Source organism: Lonchura striata, chromosome 2, assembly GCF_046129695.1.
Source record: "Lonchura striata isolate bLonStr1 chromosome 2, bLonStr1.mat, whole genome shotgun sequence".
Classification (NCBI taxonomy): Eukaryota; Metazoa; Chordata; class Aves; order Passeriformes; family Estrildidae; genus Lonchura; species Lonchura striata.
Window position 1 is genome coordinate 82,599,443 of NC_134604.1, and position 27,822 is coordinate 82,627,264.

At 39.2% G+C, this 27,822-nt stretch overlaps 1 protein-coding gene across 2 annotated transcripts; it reads right to left on the reverse strand.

Moving 5' to 3' along the window:
* Nucleotides 1–1,761: 1,761 nt before the first annotated feature.
* Nucleotides 1,762–27,822, reverse strand: CD99 (CD99 molecule (Xg blood group)). 2 transcript variants are annotated; one of them, XM_021546613.3, is made up of 11 exons: nucleotides 27,666–27,822; nucleotides 12,530–12,568; nucleotides 12,009–12,059; nucleotides 11,498–11,530; nucleotides 10,558–10,599; nucleotides 10,337–10,369; nucleotides 8,897–8,968; nucleotides 7,451–7,492; nucleotides 6,828–6,938; nucleotides 6,033–6,086; nucleotides 1,762–3,448 (listed from the first exon to the last, which is right to left on the reverse strand). In XM_021546613.3, exons 1-11 carry the CDS (start codon nucleotides 27,724–27,726, stop codon nucleotides 3,423–3,425), a joined length of 564 nt encoding a protein of 187 aa, XP_021402288.1. In that variant the 5' UTR covers nucleotides 27,727–27,822; the 3' UTR covers nucleotides 1,762–3,422. The 2 variants fall into 2 exon arrangements, with proteins under 2 accessions (XP_021402288.1, XP_021402287.1); XM_021546612.3 differs by having other exon boundaries at nucleotides 6,033–6,089.

A 27,822-nucleotide genomic window follows, 5' to 3' on the forward strand; every position in this document is an offset into this window, starting at 1 on the left:
TTCAACAAGATCCTGCTTTGATTTTTTCCTACTACTACTAATGGTAACTCCTCCTCATCCTCAAAGTGGTGCCTCAGGTTTTAGCTTTTCTATTTTCCAGATTCTGTACTGCTTTAGTGTGTGGGTCTGGGCTTCATATAAGGGGACAGTAATGTCTCTTCACAGACTAGGTAGACAAAACAATTCTTTCTCTAGCTGGGAACCCAAGGACAACTGATCCAGATCTCAGGCTTGAGAACATAAACAGTGGAATGAAAAGAGAAAAACAAGGATGGGACTACATGGCCTAAAGCTGTAATTGGACAATTAGCTCAAATATGCTAATGGACTAAAACTGGTAAAAATGTGAGACCCCGATACCGGTCATCCATTCTTTTTGACCATTTTGGGTTCACGTGGGTGTAGCCCTGGCTGGGCTCTTGTACTGCCCAAGGTGGACCTATTGAGGCCTCCTAATAAATACCTACTTTATTCTTTAGCTTTGTCTAGTCTCTGTTCTAGGTCAACCTTCACAAAGCATCAAAAGGAGGTACACTAGAATAAATGAAGAAAGAACAGGACAGTGCTCTTTGTTGCCAACCATTTTAACTCAGTTTAATGGAAAACATTACTTCATAGGGATCAAGTTGCAGTTTGGACCTAAGAAGAACAGTATTTTCCATTCCACTGCACAGTCTGATTGAAACATGTATAGAAACTACATTAATTCCCACATCTGAAAATCAATGGCAGTTCATAAGGCCATGATGGGCAGCAGCTGATCTGTGGGATGGGACTTCAGAACTTCAGTAGCGTGGTGAAGAATGGTTAACTGATAGTTTCCTGTCCCAATGTGTGGGAGAAACAACGAATTAGAATATTTAGCTCTGTAATGTAATGGCAGTTGAGCAAGAAAGAAAGTTCAAAGTTTCTGTGGGTAGTGAGGCAAATAGCAATATAACAATTAATATACCCCACAACTACAAGTGAACTGCTATGTTTTATCCCATAAACTGGCACCTGCTCACAAGAGAACAGACTGAAACCTGCAGGTCTTCTGTTTAACCTTTTATATCCAGGTGGTAGCAGCCAGTCTTTCTTCCTTCTTCTACAACATCAGACTGTGGAACCATAACTGGACAAATCAGTAAGCTGGAAAAATCAGTAAATTTGGCAAGTCTTGCTTTGCCTTCTCATTCATTTATGGTCCTCTCACATCAGAAGGTAAGACAACACATAGCTTTGCAAAAGTGCCTACTGCTCCAGGATCTCATAACTGGATAAGGAGTAAGTTTGCCCATACTAAAACATCTAAGTGCATTTTTTCAGTAGATCTTGAGTTACCAAATCTTTTTCTTCAAAAGCCATGCGTGGCCTTTACACAGACAGATGTCTTTAGATCTACACTTCATGCAGGTAAGCATCTTCTGTAAGCAGCTCAAAGCTTTGCTCCTTCTGGCCAACTTCATTCCAAAATGATTAAAATGTCTGTAGGAAATAAACCTGAGCTGCTGATGGATCAGGTAGACAAACTATTTAAAGGATCCTTCTTTATGTGAGTGAGCACCAAGATTTTTATTTTCAGAACTACTCAGAAGAAAAACACATAAACCTTTTTTTTTAAATTTATTTTTAGACAAATCATAATGCTGATATGTCTTAGTAAGTAATTTTCAGGCTCACAAAAGCTGAAAAAGGATTCAAGAGTCTTAAAAGCTAGTCTGAGCTCCTCCTGCCATTTTATTCCTAACAAAAAATGAGTTATTTTTATTTACTCTACACTTGGCATAGATAGATCTGTTTATTCATGAAGACAAGCAGTACATTTTTTTCCTTTGTATTTACATAAATCAAATGTTTATGTAAGAATCACTTTTGCACTCTCAAACACACTTAAAGGCTTTAGCGCTTTTATACTAAAAGCAGACATGGGGCAAAAAGACTTACAAATTAATTCCATAAGAAAATACTAGAATTTGTGTAAAGCTTTGTTGCAAGCTAAGAAACATGTACAAGAAATTCTTAAATGAATTATCCTTGGCATAAATTCATATTTCAATGTACAGACATATTTACAGCCTTAATATCCAAATTTATTCATTTCTAAATTCTAAGATGTTCCATGAAATGTCATCTTCCTGTAGAACTTCGTCAGGTGGCTGAAGCCCATTAATAAGATACATATGGTAAACTGCATGGAAATTTAAAGCAACTAGAATGAAGACCAACAAAACTGGTCAGACCATTCCTTCCTGACAGAACTAGCTGTTATTCCAGATTTAGTCCTTTAGCTCTTATGAGTTGTAGTTTTCCATGTTTCCATGGGTCCTTGAAACCTTCCTGTAGATTTCAAGTCACAGCACAGGTCACAAGTGCTTTCAGAGGAGGATGCAACCAGAGGTGATCACCCTAGGGGGAATCCTTCACAAGTCCAAAAGCACTTCTCACATGTTTGCTATTTCTACTGTTCAGTGGATGCCATGTTCTGGTCAGTCTTGCTGTTCGCAGTCTGGAAATGTGGTACTGTTTCTGTCCCTTACACATGTATGATAAACCTTCTGAATTCAACACTATTTTCACTTAAGCTTTTGGCTATAGAAGTCTTAAGATGTTAATCCCCACTCCCAGGTATTTCATCCACAACTGTTTAGGTGATGCCAAACATCCATGTCACCAGAAATGCTAAGTCAAATTATGTTTCTGATCTGCAAAACAGGCTTTTCCACAACTGACCAGCTCAGTACTTGCTAAGCAGGAAGAACCAGAAAGGATGAAGACTTAAGGCGTGCATTAATTTTGGGTTTTCTCAATCTGTACCAGACAGATAAAATGAAAAAAAACTAAAAACAAACCAAAATTTTTGTCTCCTGAATGCTCAAGCACAAGCATCTCTTCCATGGCAGCTGGCCCAGGCAGCTACATAGATTGGATCAGCAGCACCCATACCCAGATCCACCATCCATACACAGTGAGCCATTTGCTTTCAGGTGCCCACAACATACACCAAGTTAGTTGGTTGGTTGGTCCACTCACTGAGTCCAGGTTATTTTCAAAAATGTTTATACTGCCTGAGAGCATTAACATAACAAAAACCATAACTGCATATTGGTTTTGGAGAGGTAAGGAAAAGTTAAACACAATGCACTTGAGACACACCTATATGTCAGAGGAGTCAAGGAAAGAATGTAAAGGCACAACATACATCTACACTCCTGTCATTAAGGCCATGTGTTGGTGTGCAACAATGCTTCACAGGGCTAACCATACAGAAGTACTCAGGTCTAAGTCACAGTCTCAGAGGTGTTTCAAACAAGAGCTGTTTTCTCATGAAACTTCAGGCTCTGCTGTTTATTATGCTTTTTTTGTTTCTTTTTTTTTTTTTAATTGGCAGAATGCAGGTTGCTTATCCAGTTCCAAAGATCTGTTCTTCACCACTCTTTCTTTTAGTTCTCCAGAAGTGTGCGCTGAACTAAAAAGTGAAAAACAAGATTAGTGCAGTAAGCACAGTGCACTATGCACTTAGCATACTATGCACTTAGCACACAACGTACGTTATACATTACTATGTAACAGTTTATGCAGTCAACAACTTTCAGGAGATGTTTGACACTGTGTGATAAGTTTAGGAAAGCAGAGACTTGATTCTCTGAAGCCAACAGGCTGCATAGCAAGGGATATTACACTCCAGATTTCTCACTCAAGTAACCACATCCTACTACAGACAGGGTAGCTATCTACACTTGCAGTGTTAATCCAGCACTCAGTTCAGGCTTGCAGTTCTTGCAGATGCAAACAGGCTGTTTGTACAAAAAGAAAGCTACTGAAAGTAAGCTCTTAAGTTCAGGAAGTCAAAGATAGGTTTACATAACATTTTAACAACACAGACCTATTCTGCTATGCCATTTGACCTGGCTTAATGAAGAGACTGCTTCTTACTGGAAGCCATCTAGGTGTATCTATCGCCAGAGGCAGACCTAACATCTTCTGAGTCCCAGAAGTAAGATCAGGAGCAGCACCATGATGACCATGGCTGCCTAGTCTCTGAGCTCAACACATGATCATGTCTGTCTGCAAAATGTAACAGAAGCATGAAATCTAGGACATAATATGACATCAATATGTAGGTATAAGTAAGCACATCTGATAATATCCCAAGTGTGACTTTACTGGTTAAAATAAGGTGTGCATCATCTGATGGATTTCACTTTTGAGTTGTGGTGAATCTTGGCCAGAAATTTAGCATAACCCAACTACAGCTTGTATTTTAACTGCCTTTGGTAGAGGACTTTGAATGATACTACTTGCTTTCCTAATGCACAGCTGAATTGGGGATAACTGAGTCTATTCAGTCCTTATAGCCAATCACAAGAAAATGTTTTGTACTTGAGAGTTTCATGTATTTAATAGCTTAAACTATCATAAAGAAGATAATGAACCAGATGTAACAAACTGATTAAATACCTGAGAGAAATAAGGCACAATTATTTAATTATTAAAAACCCAGAAATAGTTCTGCAGGTTTAAGATTAAACTCACAGAAGAACATACTGGAAATATATACCGCTTTGAGATTTTAGTACTCAGTATTTCAAAACCAGTCAACTTCAGCATGAGGTTACAGTTGCTTCTTCCTTTGTTGACCAGTCACAAAGGCTAGAAGACCAAGTTTTCACCTATACCACTTCCTCCAGTTCTATCCATGGATTCCTGGAGCTTATCATCTGCTCCATCAGCCAAATCCCCTATACAACCATACATGGAAGATGAGGTTCTCAGTGTTTGTTGCTTTAAAAGAGATCCTTCCATAGCTCTCACCTCTGTAGAAAGATTAATTATGTGATGGTTCTTTCATATAAGAATATTCTCCGTTCACAACAGAGAATGCTTTAATTCCATGCTAGTGAGTTTAGTCCTCTTTGCCTCCACTGTGATTTTATCTCTGTCCAAATCTCACAAAATTTTTAATATATATTCTTGCAGAGTTCTGTATCAGTTTATAATTAGAAAACATTTCAGATTCTAATCAGAAAAAATATACACTAATAAACTTCCAACTGCAGTTATTCATCACACTGATGGAGCAGGCCTGTGTTTTCACAATTGCCTTTAATTATATTTTTGCAGAGAAAATTCAATTCTTCACTTTCTCTAAGCTCCTACATTTCAATGCATTCTCAAGACAATAAACCAATCTGTTTAATAAAAAAACTCGAGAAAAGGGGCCATACTGTCAGAACTGAATGCTTGATTCAGTTCTAACTTTGTTGAGATGGTAAAACCATAGACTCAGAGAACCATTTATGTTGGAAATTATTTTAGATCATCCACTTTAACTCTTACCCTAGGATTGCAAAGTCCACCACTAAACTATGTCCCTGTGTGCCATGCCTATGTATCTTCTAAATTCCTCCACAAATGACAATTCCTCTGCTTTCCTGAGGAGCTTCTGAGCAGCCTGTTCTAATGCTTGACAAACCTTTTCATGAAGTAATTTTTCCAAATATCCCATCTAAACCTCCTCTGGCAAAGTTTTGAGGCCATTTCCTCTTGTCCTATCACTTGTTACCTAGGAGAAGTGACTGACACATACCTGGCTACAACCTCCTTTCAGGTGGCTGCAGAGAGTTAAAAGATGACCTGAGTCTTTTTTTTCTCTCCAGGCTAAACCTCTCCAACTCCCCCAGTCACTCCTTATAACACTACAGACTCTTCCCCATATCAATTACCCTTCTTGGACATGCTGCAGCACCTCAATATCTTCATTGGAGTAAGAGGCCCAGAACTGGACTGCACTTGAGGTGTGGCTTCAGCAGAGCCAAGTACAAGGGGACAATCACAGCCCTGGTCCTGGTGGCCACACTATTGCTGATAGTAATATCAGCACTGGCCTTCTTGGCTACCAAGGCACAACATTAGCTCATATTCTGCAAAAACTGTCATTTTTTTTAACATAACAGTACAATTCATTTTCTCCAGTATGTTAGCTGTCAATAAAGTGCATTTAATAGGATCCCCAGTGAAGAGCTGATCTTCCATCTAGATTCTTATCTTACCAGGTGGCTCAGATTGTGCTCCTCTGTGGCTATCCATATTCACATTCTCTTCATCTGCTGGGAAAAACCCAGATATTTAGCATTCAAATTTTCTTATATTTTCTTGATAAATAGAGATAATTTGAGAGAAGAAACAGCAGTGAAAAAAATGGGCTACTGATAAAGTACTTGAGTTGCCCTGTTTTGTCTGCACATTAATTTTCACGTACATGGTAGAGATGTTTTGCGGTTTCCAAACTTCCCAAATTATAAAACAGTAGTGCCTGGCTGAATTATTGCTCTATCCCTTCACTAAGTCAGAAAGACAAAACCAACCATCCTATCATCCACAGTACTCCCAAAATTCTCTGATCCAAGTTATATCTTATTTAGGTGGAAACGAAGCAAGCAATAGATAACTGCAAAAGAATAATTTGGAGTGGAATATTGGACTAAGTTGTTATAAAACTAGTAGAGTAGGCAAGCATCTTATGAAGACACAAAGGCAAAATTAAAAAAATTAGAAAGTACGAAGTATTTTTCGGCATGAAAAATCTCTAATCCCAACCTTCACTTGATTCTCCTTAAAAAGTATTTTTTGCAGTCTCTCCTGCTTATTTTTAGCCAGAAAAATAAGTTTGTGGACAAGGAATTCATCAGTCTTAGATGACTAGTGGGAAAGGTTACTCCCTGTAAACCTAACTTCACTGGGTTATTACAACTACCTTGTGCATAGGATCAATTTATAGTCCACATATAAATACAAAAATGCCTCTCTTAAGACAGTAGGAAACAAAACTAATTTGGAGCTCTTACCGCTTTGCTTGAAACAGAGTTTCTTCTTCTGGTAAGCAATGAAACTAGCTACCGATGCAACTACTGTAGCACCTACAGCACTTATAATTCCAGCTATTGCTCCCTGAGAAGCTGAAAAAAACCAGAGATGTTTATAAACATTTTTCAGAACCGAAAGCCACATCAAACTACTGTCTCAAAGTAAACACTGTGAATACTTCCAAGAAACATTACACTGAAATTACATGTAATTGTAAAAATCAACTCTGTGCACAATGAAAAGTGAATCCTTCCATTTTATAACCATTGATTTCTTAGCAATGCCCACTGTTAAAGAACTTACGCATGACTGTTTTAAGTTCCACTAATTAAAAAAGCAACTCTTTCATAGCCATATCTACTTTGCATGCAATCATTGCACCAGCATCTCTAAGACCTTAACACTTAGGAATAATTTGTAAGACAGAAATGTTAAAGCACTATGGAAGCAAAACTTAGAAGTAAGAATTCCAGACTGCACAAAAGCTTTTTAATTGTAACCCACTCCCAGTAGTGACCATTCTAGCAGAAGATTAGCAAACAGAAACCCCAAGAAAACAAACTTCATACATCTAAAACCATCATACACACATTCATGCATTTACCCTCCTCATCTTGGCCAGTTTTTGGAGTTGGACCCTTCCGTTCTGTAAAAGTGAATGGAGAGTTTACATTTTGTATGTCTAAAGAACACTCATATCATAATTGAAAAACATTTTGTCAATTAATTATGCAAAATTAAAACCCATCTATTATGACCATACAGTGCTAAACTGCCCTGAAACTTTCTGTTTTCAAAGCATGGCTCAGTGTGGTGATGAACTGCAGCCTTGAGTGATCAGCTAATAAAATTTGTGAAATCTGGTTTAATGACCCTGTGGACCACCACAGAGAACACATATAATTTCAGAGTAACATTCAGCTGTATTTCTATAGAACCAACAATCTTTTCCTAAAATCCCAGCCTCATCTACAAAATACCTTTGTAATTCTCTTCACAAGCAATCCAGAAATTCTATAAATACTAACTCTATTTGTCACTGTGCAACTCGTACCACTGGGGCAGGAACCCATGCAGATGAAACCACCGCACAAGTCTCCACAGATGTTTTTTGCCCCTTCCAATTTTTAAGTACTGCCCCAAAGGAACCTTAAAAGGAGGAAGCTACCCAAAAAAGTGGCATCAGTAGTCTCCATCCAGGACAACTCTCCAAAGAAGTCAGTAACCATTAGCACATCCCAAACCCCATCAAGATACTTAAACTAATTCTGATTTGGAAATAGTGAAATTGCAGTAACACACTAATTAGATATAGCAATTTACCAAAGAAATTTGGTAAGCTAGAAAATGGTTTTATACTGCTCAGAGTACAGAATCATATGGTGGTGAAGGGACCTTAGAGATCACTGAGCTTCAAACCCGCTGCCATAGGCAGGGCCACCTTCCACTAAACCAGGTTGCTCAGACTTCCATCCAACCTGGTTTGAACACTTCCACGGATGGAGCATCCACAACTTCTCACCTCCTCACCTCTCACCTGCCTCACTACCACCACTAAAGAAGTAGAAGACTAAGGATCACTTGGAAGTGTAAATATCAGTTCATCCTGTGGGACAAAGGAAATCTTTGAGAACATAAGGTGGATCCTCTTCTAGCCCACTCTGAAGCTTCCTACCTACAAGAACTAAAAGAAACTAAGAGTATGTCATAAAAGATCCAAAATAGAACTTGGATGACCTTAAAAACTATATTCATGGTGAATTTTTAAGTAAGTAACGCATTCACATTTCAGTTTTAGAAGCCATTGTTCTTAGCATACGAGTCAAAAATCACTGAAAATTTTTGCTCTAGACCAGCCCCTTAAACATGTGGGGCTTTTTTTTTGATAGAGACAGAACACATTACTTTTGAACTTGAAAGTATGTTCTTAAGTTTCAGATACCAGAACCAAATGCATTACAATTACAGTGTCTAACCAGCTTGTGAGCAAGCTTTAATTAAAAGCTCAGGTAGGCATAGAAACTATAGGAAGCACAACCTGCTATCTTACCATTGCTGCCACTGCCATCACTTCCTCCTCTTGGGGAACTGCCATCCCATAGATCTGAATCATCAAATTTGTCTATAAAATAATGCAAAGGACATTACCACATTTCATGTTCAGTGAATAAAACACACCAAGGTATATAATAAGATGGAAATTTTCTCAAGACCATTGAACTAAGTTTGTGGTGGTTTTAGGCTCAGTACCAGAGCCAGAACATTTAACCTTCTAAAAGCCCTCACAATGCTAAGCACTCATTCAGCTCAGCACTACAGAGTTTGACTGCAGCACTCCTTTCTCTGGACTTCCTGAACAACTGAGAGAAGTCAGTGTCCAAGAGCAGGTAGTACTGCACAAATCAGGTCAAGCAAGCAAGGAGCCCTATAAGCTGCTTAACTCTTATAGTCCAAATCTCACTGTCCTGGGACAGCAAAGAAACAATGCGGACAGAAAAGGACCATTTACTTCAAGGCTGCAACTGTGAATGACTCTTCAGAGTTGGGTCTCTAAGTCTCAAATAGTCCAAATGTAATCCCCTTCTCTGATTTATCGCAGGACATTGAAGTCGTCCCTCTCCATTTCCAATGAACCCTTCCTCATGGAGCCTTCCTGTCTTCCTCATGGCAACTTCTCCTTCCCTCTGCTGCCAAGTGAATATCTAGTTTGCACAATGCAAATCAGTTTTTCAGGCAGAAAAACTAAAAGTATGGCATCAGAGGATGTTTTAGTTGGGTGCCAAAAGCACTGAACTGAGGCATGGAAGAATCAAATTCAAGTCTCTCCTGCAAATCAGGTGAAAGAATAAGAACTGAGGCTTGCATTCCAGGGCTCTTTACCACCATGTTTGTGATTAATGGCATCATCACACCTGCATCCTTCTAAATCTGTTTTATTCTGGGTTAGGCAAAGAGAAAGGACCTCTAAAGCAGAAGAGGCAGAAAAGGACATGTATTTTAAACCTATCTTTCAAATACAAATAGTTGTATTTCTTAATGGGGCCTTTAAATAAAGTTAAAAAAAAGAAGAGACCCTTTAACTTGGAGCTTTCCCTTTAATTTGGATCCTTTAAGAATAAAGATCATAGGCAATTGCTACTTACTTTTGAGCATAACTCGAAGGGATTCAGTTTGTAAAGAAGAAATAACTCAATTCAATACCTGGGTGCTTCGCCACAGGCAGCCAAGAACAGCATTGCCCCAAGCACACACACACACTGTCCTATGCTGCCTCTTCCTCACATCATCCTATTTTTAAGAGAAAGTGACTCAACAGGTTTCTTACAGAATTTCAAGACTGGTGCAAAGCTTATTTCCAAGACAACCTTTTCTCAATCTTCAGTGTTTGATGTATGCCACACCTGACATACATAGCAGGCAATTAACAAGGATCAATTATTAGAAGTGTAACTGGGACAGTAAAACCAGGAGTTTGTGCTAGAAGCCTTACCAGAGCCTTTAGGTTGATCTTGCTTGGGGTTATCTAATCACAGAAGAGAGATTTAGGAAAAAAAAAAAAAAAAAAAAAAAAAAAAAAAAAAAAAAAAAGAAGAAAAAGAGAAAATGTTAAGATAACAAAACCAGACTATAATACAGTAATGTTCAAAGGGACTAGGAGAGATTAACAAATACTTTTGTACTGTTCAGAAATACCTGTCAGATCAGTCTTACCAGTGTCTCTAGGATTTGCAGAAGGATGTGGCATGGGATCACCTGTAGACAAATAAGTTAGAATAAATTGAGCAAAATTACTCTTGTGAAGAAACCAGAAGCAGAGTATGGAGTAACCTTGAAAGATGATCTGACCTAAAATATTATATCAAAACTTGACCATGTAATTTTCCTTTAATTAGCTAATGCTGTATTTCCTTGGTTGTCTTAGCTAAATACTGTTTTAATGCCAATAAGGGCTTTCCTGCTACATTGACCAGCACGTCAGATCCTTGCTAGGATGGAACCTACACAGAAAAACTCATTAACTCTTATTCAGCATTTTAGTTTGCACATCTGCTTTAAATTTTTCTACCAGGTATCAATTACTCGGTTGTTTTCTCTTTTGAAATTATCAGGTTTTAACCGAATACAAAGCCTGGTACCTCACTTGAAAAATAGAGAAAAAAGTACAGAGAATAGAACTAGACTAGGTCCACACAATGACATTTCATTTGGCTTGCCATAAAATAGGAAAATAAGAGCTCTTAGAAATTATCTGTGTACAGTTTTGTCACAACCTTCACATTAGAAAGAATACTTTCCTTCTAATTATTTTAAACAGATTAATCTTTCCTTGTACTACTAAAAATACTTCCTGAAATGGGAGAGATTACTTTGGAATTAGCATTTACTTCTGTAAGTAAGTTTATGGAGTTAGTGCCATCTAGTGAAAAAACAGCAACAAAACAAGTAGAAGCTGGCTAAAAAATTATTGAAATTCCTACAATTTTATTGATCCAGATCCTTAAGATTAACAAACATAACTAGACTGAAATTATTTTTATTGACAGTCTGCTACCTTAATCAACCCAGTGCCTTATTATACTTAGGTCATAAAGGATGGATAGACATTGCACCAGGTACATTTGAGCTGTACCCAGGAAAATAAGATACTTACCAAAATCAAGCGCCTCAGACAAATCAAAATCATCTACAAAGAAAGAAGGGAAGTTTTAAATGTAATGCAAAAATTACTCTTAGACTACTTTTCAAATAAAATGGACCTCACAACCTTTTCTCTACAAATGAAAGACATGCTCACTCATCAGTGAAGCCACTCACAGAAAAGCCCTAAAAAGTTACCAGGATTATGTGCCAAGTGACTTGCTGCTTTTGGAGATGATGGGACCTGTTGAGAGCCTGCTCAAGGTAAGCAAGCTCCAAACATATAGACTGAAAATCAAGGGAAGGCATTTTCACAGGGTTTTAAAGCTTGTGAAATCACAAAACACATTTCTGAGAGCAGATTCCAAAATGAAGAAATCCTTCTGCTGTTAGGGAACTGCTTTCTTTTATAGAAATATCACAACCCTGTGTGCCACTAAATTGAAAGATTCAGGATCTCAAATTGGTAGGTGTACTACACTTGGTTTTACAGTAAAAGGCATTACAAGCCAATTAGATCTCACCTGCACCTGATGATGGTGTCTTCTGAGTTACAGGAGGCTTCTTTGTATTTTCTGTCAGGTATGGTTAGGGAAAAATAATTAAATACTAATTCAAATAAATCAATAAATACTAATAAATTATAAATACAAATAATAAGCAATAATCAAATAACTATAAACATACTAATAAATATAAATAACTAATAAATAAATACTAATAATAGTCAAGTACTATTTAACACACTATTCAGAAGACACATGAAGGACAAAGGACAAATCTAAGTACATGTCTATACATCAAAATGCACAAAATCAAATCTATACAGCAATAAATCTATAAATCAATTTCACCTCTAAGAGAAATCTTTAAGTCTTCAAAAGACGAATTTGAGTTCTATGTGGTCAACATCTTGACAAACACATGGCTGAATTATTTCACTGAGGTTTAAACCAACCATATGTGGCAAAGTTGTCATGCTTGGTCAGGCAGTAATACGTAGAAATCAACAAGTACAAAGAGCAGCCACAATTTTCCTACCTACCTTCCAAAAGTGCTTCATCTAAAGAGAAGTCATCTTGGCCTGTAGAAGATAAAAAACTATAAAGACACTGCTTTTTCTTACTCAAACACAACATTTAATAAAGTCATAAACATGTCTGTGATCAATCATGAGGTATGTTTTCTGCTTCCCGAGTCAGTCTAGAAAATATTTTGAATCAGGGCTGAAGACAGACATTCTTTCTATTTCTCCAGGTCACTATCCATACATCTTTTCAGAAAAAAAAAGGAACCACACTAAAAATTTGCTCTATAGAAATTACCTGAAGGCTTGGAACATACATTCCTGCAGCCAACAATGCACTTTATTCTTGCCACTGCTATTGCATGTTTCCTTAGTGCCATCCACAGCATATTCTTTCCCAACCTTCCACTGAACCACAAAATAAGCTGGAGGACAGCTCCAATACAAGGTTCAGGTGTGAAGAAAAGCCTTGGAGCACAAAGGTCATTATGAAAGCTATTATGTAATGGAGTTAATATCTTGGCATTAAAAATTAATTGTCATGGGTTTAACCCTAACCCTTTCCCTCTAACCCTTAACCTAACCCAAACCCTTTCCCTCTAACTAGGGTTAGCAGTATGGAGGTGGTTAAGATATTAGCATTTGATCTTGAACAGTTTTTCAACTTCCTAAAACACAGCTAAATTCAGCTGGCACAACCATGGGGTCTCCACTACAGGGAGATTAGATTATATTTTCAGTCCTTAGGAAAAAGAATACTGTTTCTTGCTGCATCAAATCAGCTGCTACAGGTACTGCTGCTTACCCAGCCAACTGCAAACACACCAACTCAAGACAGAAATGACACAAACTGATTTCACAGCACAAATGTAGTGGTGTGATCTCAGCAGCAGAGGCTTGTAACATAAATGCTTGGGGTGTTTCTAATTTTTTTTTTCTAAGAACTGCTTGGGGTGTTTCTAATTGTTCACCATCCCTACTTTCACTGAAGCATGGAATAAGAAAAAGGCGTGAATGTAGCTATCAACTATTCAAGAAAAAGACATTTAAATATACTGCTTCAGCCCCACAGAAGCTGGATGACTTTTTCTACCTACTGAGGCTCAAGCCAGCCAGAGCAGTTGTTATTTCCGAACAGAAACTACCTTAATTCAGGAGGTATTTGCATAAAGCACTGTATGTCTGACTTTTCCTCTAAAAATGTAACCACCAAAGCAGCATCAGAACCAGCTACTGCAAAATCTGAAGAGAGGAATAACAACAAATATCAAAATCAAACTAGAGGCAGAATTTACCTTTCACTTACATGACAGACCAAGTTAAGACAAGATATGAGTCTAATATCAGGAATGATGAATGCTTATATACCTGGTGACATCTTTTGCTGTAACTGAGGTAAAAATTGAAAAAATTGAAATCCCTTTCCTTCTCAGATAACTGCATTAATAATGTTGGGTTTTTTTTTTGTAATAGAGAAGCAACTGCAATGGAATAAAAAACAAAAAGTGCACTCTGGCCAACTAAACTGGTACAGCAGAAACTGAAATCTGAAGTCTAAGAAGTGATTCCCATACTGTAACACTTGAACTAAAACCACCTTGCTCACAGCCAAGTAAGGAAACAAACCTACCTGGTCTCTGACAAGCCCTTTCATGGAAACAGAGGTGACTGATGGCTTTATTGTGGTGCATGAGCAAAGCGCATTTAAAATCTCCTGAATAAAATAGTAGGTATAGATCTTGAATAGAAAGCAAGAAGATATACTTTGTATTCCTTATTTCAAGTGGAGACCACAGCTCTGTTAGATTACTAGAAAGTACTTCACAGAATGTAAAATATTTGCAGGTCATTTATCTGAAGTCTACATCAATTCGCAATATAATTTTACAAACCCCTGTAAAGTTAGCAGGTGCTAAGACACAAATGCCAGTTACTTCTGAAGTTACTCTTTTGCTTGGACTACACCAAGAGACCTCTGTATTAACAGGCAAAAAAAGGTCAAAGCACTCCTAAGGAATTTTAACAGCTATTTGCATAGCTGTTCCTCAAACCTGAATTCTAGTTTGCTTGTGTTCTCAAGCACATACATCTCTCAGGCTAGAGTCCTCTGGGATGTATGCCTAGGACAGGACCTGATCAGAATTTGGTAGTCTAACTCCAAGAGGGCAGGCAGAGGAATTTGCTGAAAATATGCACTTCTCAAAACACTCTACCAGAGTAGCACCCAGAAGAGGGACCATAACCAACTGGTAACACCATCTGTTAGTGCTAAGGTATAGCACTAACACAATGAACATTACACTGGTCTGTGTATATGTTACACATGTTTGTGCATATTTCATGCCTGTTTCTTTCCAGACAGATGGAAAAACAAGCACATACGCTCAGCTTTATGCTTTAGTGCAGCTGAAATTCTACCTGGAGAAGAAAAGAGGCTATATGAAGAGTTTCCCACTGCCAGCATAAAACTCAGTCCAGGAACTCAGAATGGCTTCAGCCGCAGCAGCTTCCCTCAAGAGGAGGAAACCTTTGTAAAAGGGTGTGCTTCCAGTGATATTGCTATTTTAAGGGATTTTGCACATGAGCTTCACAGAGAAATAATTTATGATCAGATTGCTGACTGCCAAGCTCATGTAAAAAATGCTCTGACAGGAATAAATAAAATTGTGAGTCAATGAAAGAAAAACATAATCATGCTTTATTGACTAGAATTATTATTCTGAATGCAAAATTTTCTTTCCAAGCATGCAGCAAGACTATCAGGCTTCTCATACACATTACTTTTTTGACATAAGATAGCAAAAAGTATAAAAATTTAGCTCATGGAACTCATTAAAATAATCTGCCCTCTAAGGTGCTGGAAGTCAGCTTTCCCACCGAGAAAAGGTATTTCTCCACTGTTTATGACAAACCTTCCTATGTCTTTAAAGCAGTTGCTTTTATAAATGTACTCACTCCACTTTCAGTATGAGTGGGTCCAACAAAAGTAGAAATTCAGTGATAGTTTAGTCTAAAAGGAGAAGAGCTCAGTTATGATTCAGCTGGTTCCAGGAAAAAAGTAATTAGAAAACAACAAATAAAGCTACAAAACTAGAACAGGGTACTATCAGGGTCCAAGAAGGAAAAGTCAGCAAGAATATGCTGCACTCCCTGCAGACTTAAGAAACACCCAGAGAAACTAAGCTTACAAGCATTTGCTTAGTCTAAATAAGGATATTTACAAATAAAGCAGATATTGCATTGCATATGAAGAACAACAGGTATTTCTTAGTCCTAGGGGAGTGAGCAGATTGAAGAATACTTCAGAATTGTCTACACTATTTTCCTTTTACATCTGTATCTCAAATACCTGGATCTCAAGAGACAGATCTGTAGCAATGCATCTGAACCACTTAGACAACAGTGTGCACCAGCCATTTCGCTTGTAACTGCTCTTATCAGAATTTTCTCAGGGTTCTCTGGAATTCATCAAGGTTACTAAGACATAAACTGTACTAAAATAAGGAAGAAGAAGCTGAGAAACCTAATTCCAAGACCACAAGAAGGAGATACCAGAGAGCTGTGAGCCACCTGGGCTGTAACCAATCACATATTCTGAGAAGTGCATGCAAAACACGTGGACAAGCAAAGGCACCAATAAAAAATGTGTGATCAGCATGGGTAGTAGAGTTAGAATGTATAAATAAGTTCATAATGTAAACAATAAGCAGCTTCTTCTTAATCATACTAGTCAGTTGTCCAGGAGTTCTGAATTTCCCCCACACATCTTCACCAGACCATCTCTAGTTTGGTTTGGTATGCTTGGTTAAACATAGTTTGTCTTAGCTGGGGGGGGAACAGTAGGTAAAAGAAAAGGAGCAAACATAGGCTTTGAATAGCTGAAGAACTAGAAGGTATTCAAGAGATCCAAGGAAGCAAATCAGAGTGCAAAGACCTTTGCAAAGAACTGTCACTGCTCTCAGGTACTTCCTGATACAGTATTAGATTAGTCATATTCACATTTCACTGCAGAAGGCAGAGAAGTACCACCTCCTCATGTTCAAAATAAGTAAAACCCAGCTGACCACAGTCCTGGGCAACCTGCAGTGGCTGACCTTTCTGAAGCAGACGGTAAGACTAAAAGGGCCCCAGCTTCAGCAGCCTATGATTCTGTGACATGGGCCAGTCCTAGCCACTGGGCTATACTCCTTGTGCTGCAAAGTCATAGAACTAAAACTAAAGTAAGTCACTCCGCAATTTTTTTATAAATGAGAACTAAAATACACTGCTCTGTCTCCTGCAGATTGAAAGCAGAAACCCAAGCTACACTAACAAGAGCTGCTAGAAGAATATTTGGGTGATGGAAGCATGACAAGAATGACAAATTTTGGAGGTAGGGATGGGAAGTAGAAGGAGAAGAAAAGCATTTTGCAAAATGCAAATGTAATACAACAAGCAATCAGAAATCACTGGATGTATTTATTTGATTCTTTTGTTCATTTTTTTCTTACCTGTAATTTCAGGAGGGCCTGACCACAACTGAAGACTGCAAATGTCATATACTATGCTTATTGCTATTTCACTTAAATACTTGCCCTTACCAAACATAAATGCACTACTAAAATTAGTGAGCATTTTAATTATTACTAAGTTACCTTTTGTGTCAATTCAGGGACTAAAGCAACATACAACTGGCGGCCAGAACATGGGCTTGTCTACATCCACGTGCAGCAGTCATGGCACCTTCCTCCCTATCTTCTACCTTCCTCCAACACCTTCCATAGCAACCCCTAAACCACGCTGAGGCACTCTATGCATTAAACATGAAGTTACTTCATGTTATCAAGGCCAGACCCAGAGCCACTGCTACCACTGCCTTCTTTTGCATCAACAGGGCAAAGCCAGCCCTGTTCTTCACGCCCTGGAGCAGGCAAGGAGTACCCCTGCCCCTCTTCCCAGGTCTCAGTGTAATCTCTGTTCCTCTAGGGAGGCTCACAATGGGCCAAGAACCTCTCCGATTTCCACCACTGCCTCTGTGGTCATGGGGTTGGATCAGGAGCTCTGAAGTAGTCTTAAGAAAACCTGTTCTCAAAGCTCACTAAGATCAAGAAGGCACTGTGCACATGCTTTGCATTCAGACACTTTTGAAGTTCTGTCTTAGCATAAGAAATGTCAGTAGTTCATTTTTTATAAGCCTAAGATACCAAAATTCTTTAAGTACATGTTGCTCGCAGTCTAGAGCTTCAAAGTTTAAGCTGTTCAACAGACAGGACTTTAAGCTTTCACAAAGCTGACAAATCTTGCAGATACTACGCTTGCAAATACATACCCTAAATTTCCATAACCAGATGCATTCTGACCACAAGGCTCACATTTATTCTTGTTATGTAAGTTTCCTTCCCTAACTATTATATCAATCAGTTTTTGTAGCATGAAAGTGTATTAACTTTGTTAATGTATATTAGTTCACATTTTACATTACCATGTAATGTGGTAGTGGAATTTTACTGGACACTTTCGTATTGATTATGCTAAAGTAAAAGAAACCAAAGGACAGCTTGGCCCTCTAAATACTGAGTCATTTCCTAGAAGCTTAGATATAAAATATATGCCAGGGCAACCAACATGTCAGCTTTCTAACACCTCTTAGAAATCCTGCCCATATTGGCTGGTATCCCAGATAATTAAATCAAGTTAATCTGATTCCAAGAATGTCTGGATTAGTTGAAAAGTAATAAGAAATACACGTGCTTTCCAAAGTTTTCCCATTATTAATATTCAATACTGTGGGTGTCAGTGACTAGTCAAATTGTGTTATATTCAACATTTGAAAGCTACAAGAACCCTCTGTAAAACCACATTCAGGATGGCCCAGTTTGGCTAGGATACCTCATGCACACTCATTACTCTTGTAATTCTGTATTTTGCATCCTAGTCTTTCTCCTCAGTCCACAAGTGTCTGTTGCAAATTTTCACAACATCCTCCAAAGGTCAAAGCCAGTATGTCAGCACCTCTCTCTCTTCCAGTGTCAAAGTCTCTTGTTATTCCTTGAGGTTTTCTGCTCTTACATCTAGCAACAGCTTCAGCAGTTCTTGAAAGAATCTTTCTGACTGACATTCATGAAGCCTCTTGGCCTGAAGCGTGCACCTCAAAACAGTGGCCACATCACAAGGAGTCAAACCTCTATGTGCATTTCTACACTCAGTACCCTGCCCAGTCTAGTGCAGAGAAAGGGAGAAGTGTAATCAGGGCAATTGTGTGATGTCTGGGGCATGACTTCAAGGGCTGTGTGCTTTTCCTGCCCATCCCGTATCAGTAAAACACTTTATAAGCAATAAAGTGTGTATGATGATAGATTAAAGGTTTCACTCCACAACAAACAGCCAGGAAACATCAGCATTTTGTTTTGTCTGCATCATCTCACTCTGCATCTCTGTTGGATTGGGACAGGAAAAAAAGGAAGAAAAAGTAATCCCGGTGTGGTGGGGGACTCAGAGGAAAAAAAAGAAAGTTTAGCAGCAAGGTGCAGGAACCAAAAGATTAGGGCAATAAGCATTAGATGAATTATGGTAAAGTTTTAGCACAAGAAATGAGGAAGGACTAAGAACCCAAAATGTGTGATCTGGCAGACACTGGATAATAATTGGCAAAAGCATTGGTCCCAAAACCTCAACTGCTGGACTGGTAAATAAGCCTCATTCTGATTAAGGAAAAAAAATTAAATTATAATTAGTAAAAGTTAAATTATATTTTTAAAGTTAATTTATAATGAAAATTTATAATTTTAAAAAGCCAATTTATAATTATAATTAAATTATAATTTATGTCAAACAAATTAATAGAACTTGGATCTTCATTTATATATTCCTTCTTTAAAATAAAATTTATTTGAAATATACATTTGCAATGCTTACAGAGCCAGATTAACACTTATTTTTATAGCAGCACACTGAAATGAAGATTCATAGTAAGCAGAACTCCTATGTCTGCTGATACTTGTAAGATGACAATTTCATAGCTTGTTTCTTTTACCTTCCTCCACACAGTTCTTAGCAATTCAATATAGTTTGTATACTAATAGTAAAGTCCAAACAAAATCTGTAATCTAATCAGAAATAGAAAAATTGACTTTGTTTTTCCAGACTATTTTAATTGTGGTTTGTTCAGTTACAGCTAAAAAGACTTGAAATGAGCAACAACCTCTTGTGCTAAAAGAAAGAGGAAGACTTTGGGTTTTATGATGAGGGTTTCCTGTGGGGAAGGTGTGGGTTGAGAAAACTAGTGTTTGCAATGATTTGAATCATAGGAGTTGGCACAAATACATGAAAAGCCAGAAACATTATGTAAGTTTGCTTCTTATTTAAAAGAAGGTTGAGAGATTTTCCTTTTAACTTCCTATCCTTCAGTACTTGAGGAAAATTCAAGTTTTCCCTTTTGTACTAAGACTATGTTCTTAGTTTCAGTATGTTCATGAGCCCAGAAAAACAGCTGGAATGCATTCACAGTGGAACTGTAAGCATTTCCAGTTCAAACGCATCTTGTGAAAGTACTACTGTTATATTTAGACAAAACCTTTAACAAGAATTTTCCATGGCCACTCTAAGAATTATTTTCCTAATCTTCACTTTGATTCTGCATCACCTCCTAAAACCAAATTACATTTAATGTTCCAGTGTTAATCACTTGCGGGCTGCTATTACACATGCCAGATTTCAGTTTACACTATAATTTTACTCATTTATTAGAAATTTAATAATTTCCTAGAACACAGGAAAGCAATGGGAATGGATGCAGAACAGGTAAGAACTGCAAACTAAAGGAACTGTGCCAGAATATAGGACTGGCAATGGAGCCAGTGACAAAGATACAATGACAATGCCAAGGGATAAGAGTAGAAGCAACAGCAACAGGGAAGGAGGAGAGAGAGAGTGGAAAATCTGGATGCAGAGGAGCTGTCAGCTCACTAAAGCCACAAGCTTCAGAATCACAAGTTTTGCCTGAATTTTGGGGAAAAAAGATGCACATCTCTGCTTAGTATACAAAGAAAAGCCAGAAGGACAAATTAGAAAAAATGAAAGCTGAAAATTATTGTGAGAACGGTGACAAGAATATTGTAAATCAGATTGCAAACTTGCTGCCTTAGACAAACAGCAACAGCTTGGAGAAGAATAAGAGATGTCTCAATAACCATTTGCAACATTTAGAAAGGGAGAGAGCAGGGAATAGATGGTAAAGTAGCTAGTGAATTTGCGATCCAATTGCAAGAGTCCTGGAATCCAGGATGGAATGAGAATCACATAGTAGGCAGGAAGGCATTTCTGGTGTTAAAGAGAAAAAATACAGACAGGCATGGGTAGCAGGACATGAGGGAAGAATCAGCAGATTGAAATATAATGATATAAAATGTAGAAAAAGACAGCTTTATCTAAAAGCTTTCTGCATAGGCTTCTCCAAGCCCTCCCCCAAAGCGTATCCTGAAATTTCTTGTTTCTAAATTTAACAAGGACTTGTGTGACTCTAGAGCTGTCTGGTTTGTCCAACAATAGCATCAGCTCTAATAAACACCGTATACTACCCAACACAACAGCCTCATTTTTGATTCACATCTCACTTCTACTACTGCTACTATCACCACTAGTCCCTCTCCTCTTCACACAGCTTACTCTTCTCCTCCAAATCACAGAGAACAAAATAGAAGTCTAAACACTAACTGCACTTTTTCCAGAAACAGAAGATTTAGAGTGCAATATTTTTGTGTCAGTTATAAAAAAAGTAATCCTACCAATATTGCTTGAACTTGTTTTCCTGGAAATATCAGTGTTTCAAAAATTTTCACTTTATGTTATCCTCAGAATGCTAGATTTCTTCACAAACAGAAAATATACAAGCAACATTTCTCTATGGTTAAGCAAAAAAGCATGCAAAGACAGTTTGATAATTAAAATCAGATTTTAAACACCTTGATGGGTGTTTAATCAAAAAGAACTTCTATTTCATGGAAAGATTAACTTGTATACTGATTTTAACTTTTAACCAATGAAAGAATGACTGCTATCCTAAAAAAAAAGTTTGAATTTACCATGATTAAAACTCTTAGGCTCAGAGTAGAATGAGCTTTGTGGATACTTTACTCACAGCAAGAAATGGATACCATTTCCTGTGAAACATTTGTGAACAAGAAGAGATCCAGTGGGAGTTTTACAGGAAGCAAGCTATAAGAAAAGTAGAGCAGAATTAACATCTGCATTTAACTAAACATCGCTCCACTCAAGAGGCCTTCCTTTTACAAGTACTGTTAAGGATGCCTTTTTTAGATGTTTATAGCATGTGGGCACTTCACAAGTAACTGAAATGTGCACGGAGTAAACCAAATGCATTTCTTATGCAGCCAATGATGTTGTGTGATCAGACCTGACTTAAAATGTAAATGTGTTCTTTCAAAATGATCTTTTTCCCAAAACATGTTTGAATTACTCCTGCATTTGACATGTCAACTATATATTTTGAAGGCATTGTTCTACATATAAAAAAATTGTCCAGTATTTAGAAACACTACTGTAAACAGGCCTTACACCACAAAGATGTAAGTTCTTGGACTTTCACAGTAATATGCCTTATGACATCTGGAATTCTTTGTAAAAAAATCTGGATCTTATTGTTCTGGGCATCAGAGTCACATCAAATGTAGAGACTAAACCAGTTTAAAAGGAATTTGTGATGACTATCACTGCATTTATTTTCAACAGGTGAAAACTGTACCTGTGGAAGGAGCAACAGATTTTCTGCACCAAGCTGGGAAATCTTTCCCAGACTAGAATTTACAAGCATATAGAGAAATTATTCTTTTTAAATGAAAAATAAACCAAAACTACCTTGTATGATACCAAGCAACCTTTCAAACACTAGCTTTGGGTCCACCTTCACCTGGAATGGTGTGCAATATATCCAGAACTGCTGTTGCAAGGGGTAGAAATGCAGCCCTACCATCTTCCATGGCACCATCCACAAAGGTTTGAGGCAACACCTCTGGAGAATTTTTCCACAGTATTGCTTATATACTGATTGGAGGACAAACCTTCAAAACAGTACTAAGTAATCTTTGTCTTTCCCCAACCTGAACTGATTAATATGAAGCCAGCAAATCAGCATGAACGCTGAACTCCTCAGGCTATAAAATGCCCCAGCATATGACAAGTTATATGCTGAAGAGGCTGCCATGAATTTGCAGAAGTAATGGCCTCTGTTAGCCTTAGAACATGCTTGGGAGCCCCAGCAGCCCTGAGAATACATATACACAGCCTCCTGAACAATCAGTAATGTAGTCCATAAATGGCTCAAAGACCGGAGTCATGTCAATCAGCAGCTGTTGCAGGGGCCATGGGGTGTCCCAGCAGGCAGGGGGTGTGAGTCAGAGTGCATTGAAAAAGCCTGAGGCAGCAGCAGAAAGCAGCAGGGCTGTGCAGCAGCTGCTGCATGCAGCCAGGGAGACACACCCTCCAGGAAAGGGGAGAGAGGATTGGTGTATCAGTTTTTCCCCCTGAGACACCCGAGCAGATGGCAAGGGTTCTTTACAGTGAGGCAGGGTGCCAATAAGGTCCCAGTTCAATGGCTGCTCTCACGAGAAAAGGCTCACCCACGGCATGAGAAAACAGGGCAGGGCTGGACTCCCCACCAGACAGCAGCTCACCATCCTCCTCCGAAGTCAAGAGAGCAAGAGAGCTAGGAGCCATCCTAGCCCCCTTTTTCCCCACCCCAATTCTCGTGGTATATCTGCCCTCCAAGAGAAATCCCCCAGCTAAGAGTGGCAAGCTGTACCCTTGCTGTGGAAACTTCTTTCGTCTCTCCTAATTATCAGTCATGGTTTCTTCGTGACAGAAAGCAAAATTCCATGAGAGAAAGAAGCAATAGGAAAGATCCTAAACTCTAACACCACCAAACTTTCTACCGGTCTCAGGAGCACAGAGTATTCCTGCTGGAGCAGACATAAAGAGTCAGACAGCAGAGACAGGAGACACAGGAACCTGTGGTTTGAGAGACTTACAGAGGGAACGTGGCTATAGATGTGCTCTGGGCAGTAGAGGTTCCATGCCAACAGGAGAGCTCCTGGAGGTACTGTGGCAAAGACACCCCTGAGGGAGTGTGGCCACTCAGAACAGTGATAGCCCTGAGGGACCATAAGAGATCCTCATAGAGAGTGGGACACTGAAAAGCAAAGAGGAGCAGAGGAAGATCAGCATGAAACAGCAGCAGAAAGACACCATTAAGCTCATTACAACCTTCTGGCTCTGCATGTTACCCCAGCAAAGAATTAGAAGACGGGCTGAACACAACCTGCAGTGAAAACCAGGGATGATGATATAGAGTGGGTAGGGTTGTTTGGGTTTAAAATTAAAGCAGGGAAGAGGGAGAGCCTTTAGGGTTTGATGGATCAATTTTTTTCTCTCTATTCTCAAACTCACTGATTAGAAGTTTGCCTTTAACTGACAGCAAATGTAAGTAAAAGTCCCATGAGTTGAGACTGTTTTGCTCATAACTTTCTCTCAAAACATTTTTACTAGACTCCAAAGAGCAGGTTCCTGTGCCAGAGCATGCAAAAGCAGTTTGCAGAAGGCTAGAAAAAATTGGTATGCTCCTATCAAAATGATCTTAACCAGTGGCTACTAATATCACTGCATCTTCTAAAATAGCTGACACCTGATGAAATGCAAGGTCATTTCAGTGGGAAGTTCAAGACGGCAAGAGTTAAAGCAGGCAAGAGTCTCAAGCACAGGCAACCCAATCATATGAACCCAAGTAACATCAGGAAAATATTGAAATTGGTCTCGGCTAGATGGCAGTAGGCTGAGTCACACTTAGCTCTTGCCAAGTTAAATCACTATAACTAAGAGCTACAGCTTAAGGAAAGCTTATGGATTCTTGCAGTGACATAATTTTGATATAATAGTGCAGTGGCCATTTTATATAATACCACATTAAAAAAAATAGCCATTTCACATTAGAGAAAATAGATGGAGAAACAAGTGCTGCATTTTTAAAGTTCATGCTGCCATGTATGCATTCCAGCACTGCTACTGAAATTTTTCCAATGAAAACTATGGGGTTTGTTGGCTTTTTATTGGCTTTGTTTAGGTTTTCAAAAGTCAGATTTAAAAGGCAAACAACTCCAGAGCCCACAAAGCAGAGCTCAGTCTCCAGGAGTCCCTGCAGCACCTCTCTGTCCCAGCTGAAAGCTCCATCTGCTGGATTACAGACAGGACCACTTCACCATCTTCCACCCAACTAGTCATCTCTTTCAACACTGACTTGCCTCAGCAAGAAGTCAGGAGCACAAGTGTTTCCTTCCCTTGCTCAGGGCCCTCTAATTACACAGGTCTTAGAAAGAAGGGATCTCCACCTGCACTTCACCCTAGGCTACTGATCTTACAACATGGGTACATCATTTTACAGCCTGTATTTTGCTCACCTCTGAATGTTCTTTTTGGCAATTGTGCTTCAATCAAAAAGTTCCTCCCAGTTCCTGCAACAGACACTTAAACCATGTATGCCAGTCCAAACTCCAGACCCACAGTAAGCAGACAGCTTTTAATGCTTTGATCTTTCTCCAGTAGAATATGGGAGACTTTTGAGCCTTGTGTCTGAATGCAGCTGTTTCTTGCTGCTCATCATGCACAGAATCACAGAGAATCACTGAGCTTGGTTTAAACCTCTAATATCACCAAGTTCATGTGTAGAGTATCATGCAAGGCTTTTTTAATTTTGTTTGATTCTTCACCTGCTGTGGTCTTCATACACATTGTACAGAACTCATTCTGCCTAATGCTTGGTTTTTTTTTTTTTTGCATTGTATTTTGAAAACCACATGCCTCAAGTTAGACACAGGGCTAACCTCATGATTTTGCAGGTATTAGATGGCTAAGTTGGTCTTACCTCACAGCCAGCCACAACAGGAAGCCTATTGTCCTTTCCTCCCTGTCCCCACCTCATTTCCACTCTCCCATGCTAGGCCCTGCCACTCCCTTGTGCAGGCTGGAACTCGGGCCGAACACTCAGCACAGCAAACTCAATGCAGATTAGTCATTTGCTGATTTACCAAGCTGAATGATCTCAGTGCAGGCCTCGATGGGCACCAGACCAAAAAAAAAGGAAGAGAAATAGAGATCCTGGTCCTCAGCAGGGGCAAGTTGTCAGACTGCCTATAGAAACTGGTGATATAAAATCTTACATTTAACCTTTGATGGATACAGCCCCAATGGTATCTAAATTCCAGTTTTGCCAGACTGGCAGAGTTCATACTTGGCATACGAGACAACACTTAAACAGCAGCTTCTAGGTTAAAACTGTGAGCTCTAAGAAAGCTCAAATAACACAGTTCACCCTTGCCTAATAAGACATTCAAATCCTTGTTGATATGTTGAATATTGATTTAACACTAACAAATTTCCTGTGCCTAAAATGGATGATCCCATAACAAGTTATCAGTCCAGAGCACAGATTCTTCTGCTTGAATCATGAAAGCAGGCAGTCCCTCAGTGAAAACAGTCAACTCCACAGAGTTGCATGACTGAATTGCTGATAAAGCAAGATTAACTTTCTGTAGAAGTTCTGTAAATTCACCAACAGTGAAACTAACTTTTTCAAAAGCACGTAATTCAGGTTTTGCTTTTGTCATTTAAGACAGCCTAAGCACAAATCTGAAATTCCCCTGGAGGACCCCACCCTCTCCAGGCTGACATTCTCTGCAGTTCTAAAATTCTTACATATTTTGTTTAAGGAAAAAGTGTCCAAACTAATTATAACTATCTACTCGGTTTGCATTATTGACGCTAACCATTACTCATATATGTTCACTAGCTTTCTAAAGCAATCTTTTAGATTGTTTTTAGTAGTAGTATAATTTTCCTCAGAATTCTAAACAAAACTCATAGAGACAGTTGTGCACCTCCCCTCCAGTAAAGCACAATCCAGACATCTCTTTTCATCTCCACAATTCTTGGTGAAGTATAGGAAGACACTGTTTCTCAGTGGCCCTAAATACTTCCACGTGTGAAGAGCATCACAGCAAAGATCTTGCCGTCCACAACCATGAGGGCTGCTTGCAGAAGTAGAGGAGGAAATTCTCCACACAAGTACTAAGAGGATAAATGTAGCCTGCATCATCTGCCAGTTTTAAAGGTGGTTTCCAAAAAATTGTACTTTTTTCCAAGAGCTCAGCTTTTCCACCCTGCAAATCAAGACCACAACAGGGCCACAGCCGAACTGAATTCAAGCCTTGCTGTCAAAACTGCTTATCTGGCATCACATGTGCACTATCTACAGCTTCCAATCAACACTAAGAACATGCATTTTTCCTTCTCTTTTACAGTGAAGAGGTAGATATTTAAGACTTAAGGTGTTTCTTTTATGAAGTTCCTGAAAAATAAAAACAAACCTAGGCATAGCAACAAGTATGCTTATTAACATAGTAAAAGAAAAAAGAAATGTCTTAAAAACAATCATATGAATGGGAAACGACAGTTTGGACTGCATATTGCAGTTCAGCAGTCCTCTGCCTGGAAAAAACACCTTCGTACCGGAGGCTTTACTACTTTCTCCACCCAAAACTGCTTATTTTTACCAAATACCAAGGGGCATACAGACTTTTTTTCGATCAGGGTTCAGGAGAATTGTCACCGATACATACTGAAGCAACGAGAAGCTTCTCAGAAAATACACCAGTGTGTTTCGCTGTGCGGTTTTGCCATAATTACTTTTTAAAGGCTGTCGTGTGACGGCAGACTTTCTGGTGAGTAACTATCCGATGCCCTGGGACTGCCGTGACTCCGCTTTCCTTCCTAAAATGGAAGCTGCGCTCCAGCCGAGCTCCCCACACCCGAAACCCCCTTCGGGGACCAGCCTGCACCAAGGGCGCTACCGGGGCGAAGACCGCGTACTCTCCGCAGATGATAGCTGACTGCTTAGTCCGCTCCAGCGCGGAAGGCGGGCAGAAAGCTCAGGAATACTTTTCCAGCGAGTTAAATGAAAAGAAAGAGGAAGGCGGGGGGGAATAAAAGCCTGCAGAGGGAGAGCGCTGTTTGCCCGGTCCATGAGACACGGCCAGCCAGGGACCCGCCCGGCTCCCTGCCGGGACTGCTCCGCCGACCCGCACGGAGCTGCAGCCCCCCCACCCCTCCTCACCTGTGACGGAGCCCAGGCCGGCGAGGAGCGCCGGCAAGAGAAGGAGCCCCCAGCGCCGCATGGCTGCCCGCTGCACACACACACACACGCTCACAGCCAGGCGCACACACCCCGCGCGGCCCCACAGCCGCTCCCCGCCGCTCCTGAGGCGGCAAGG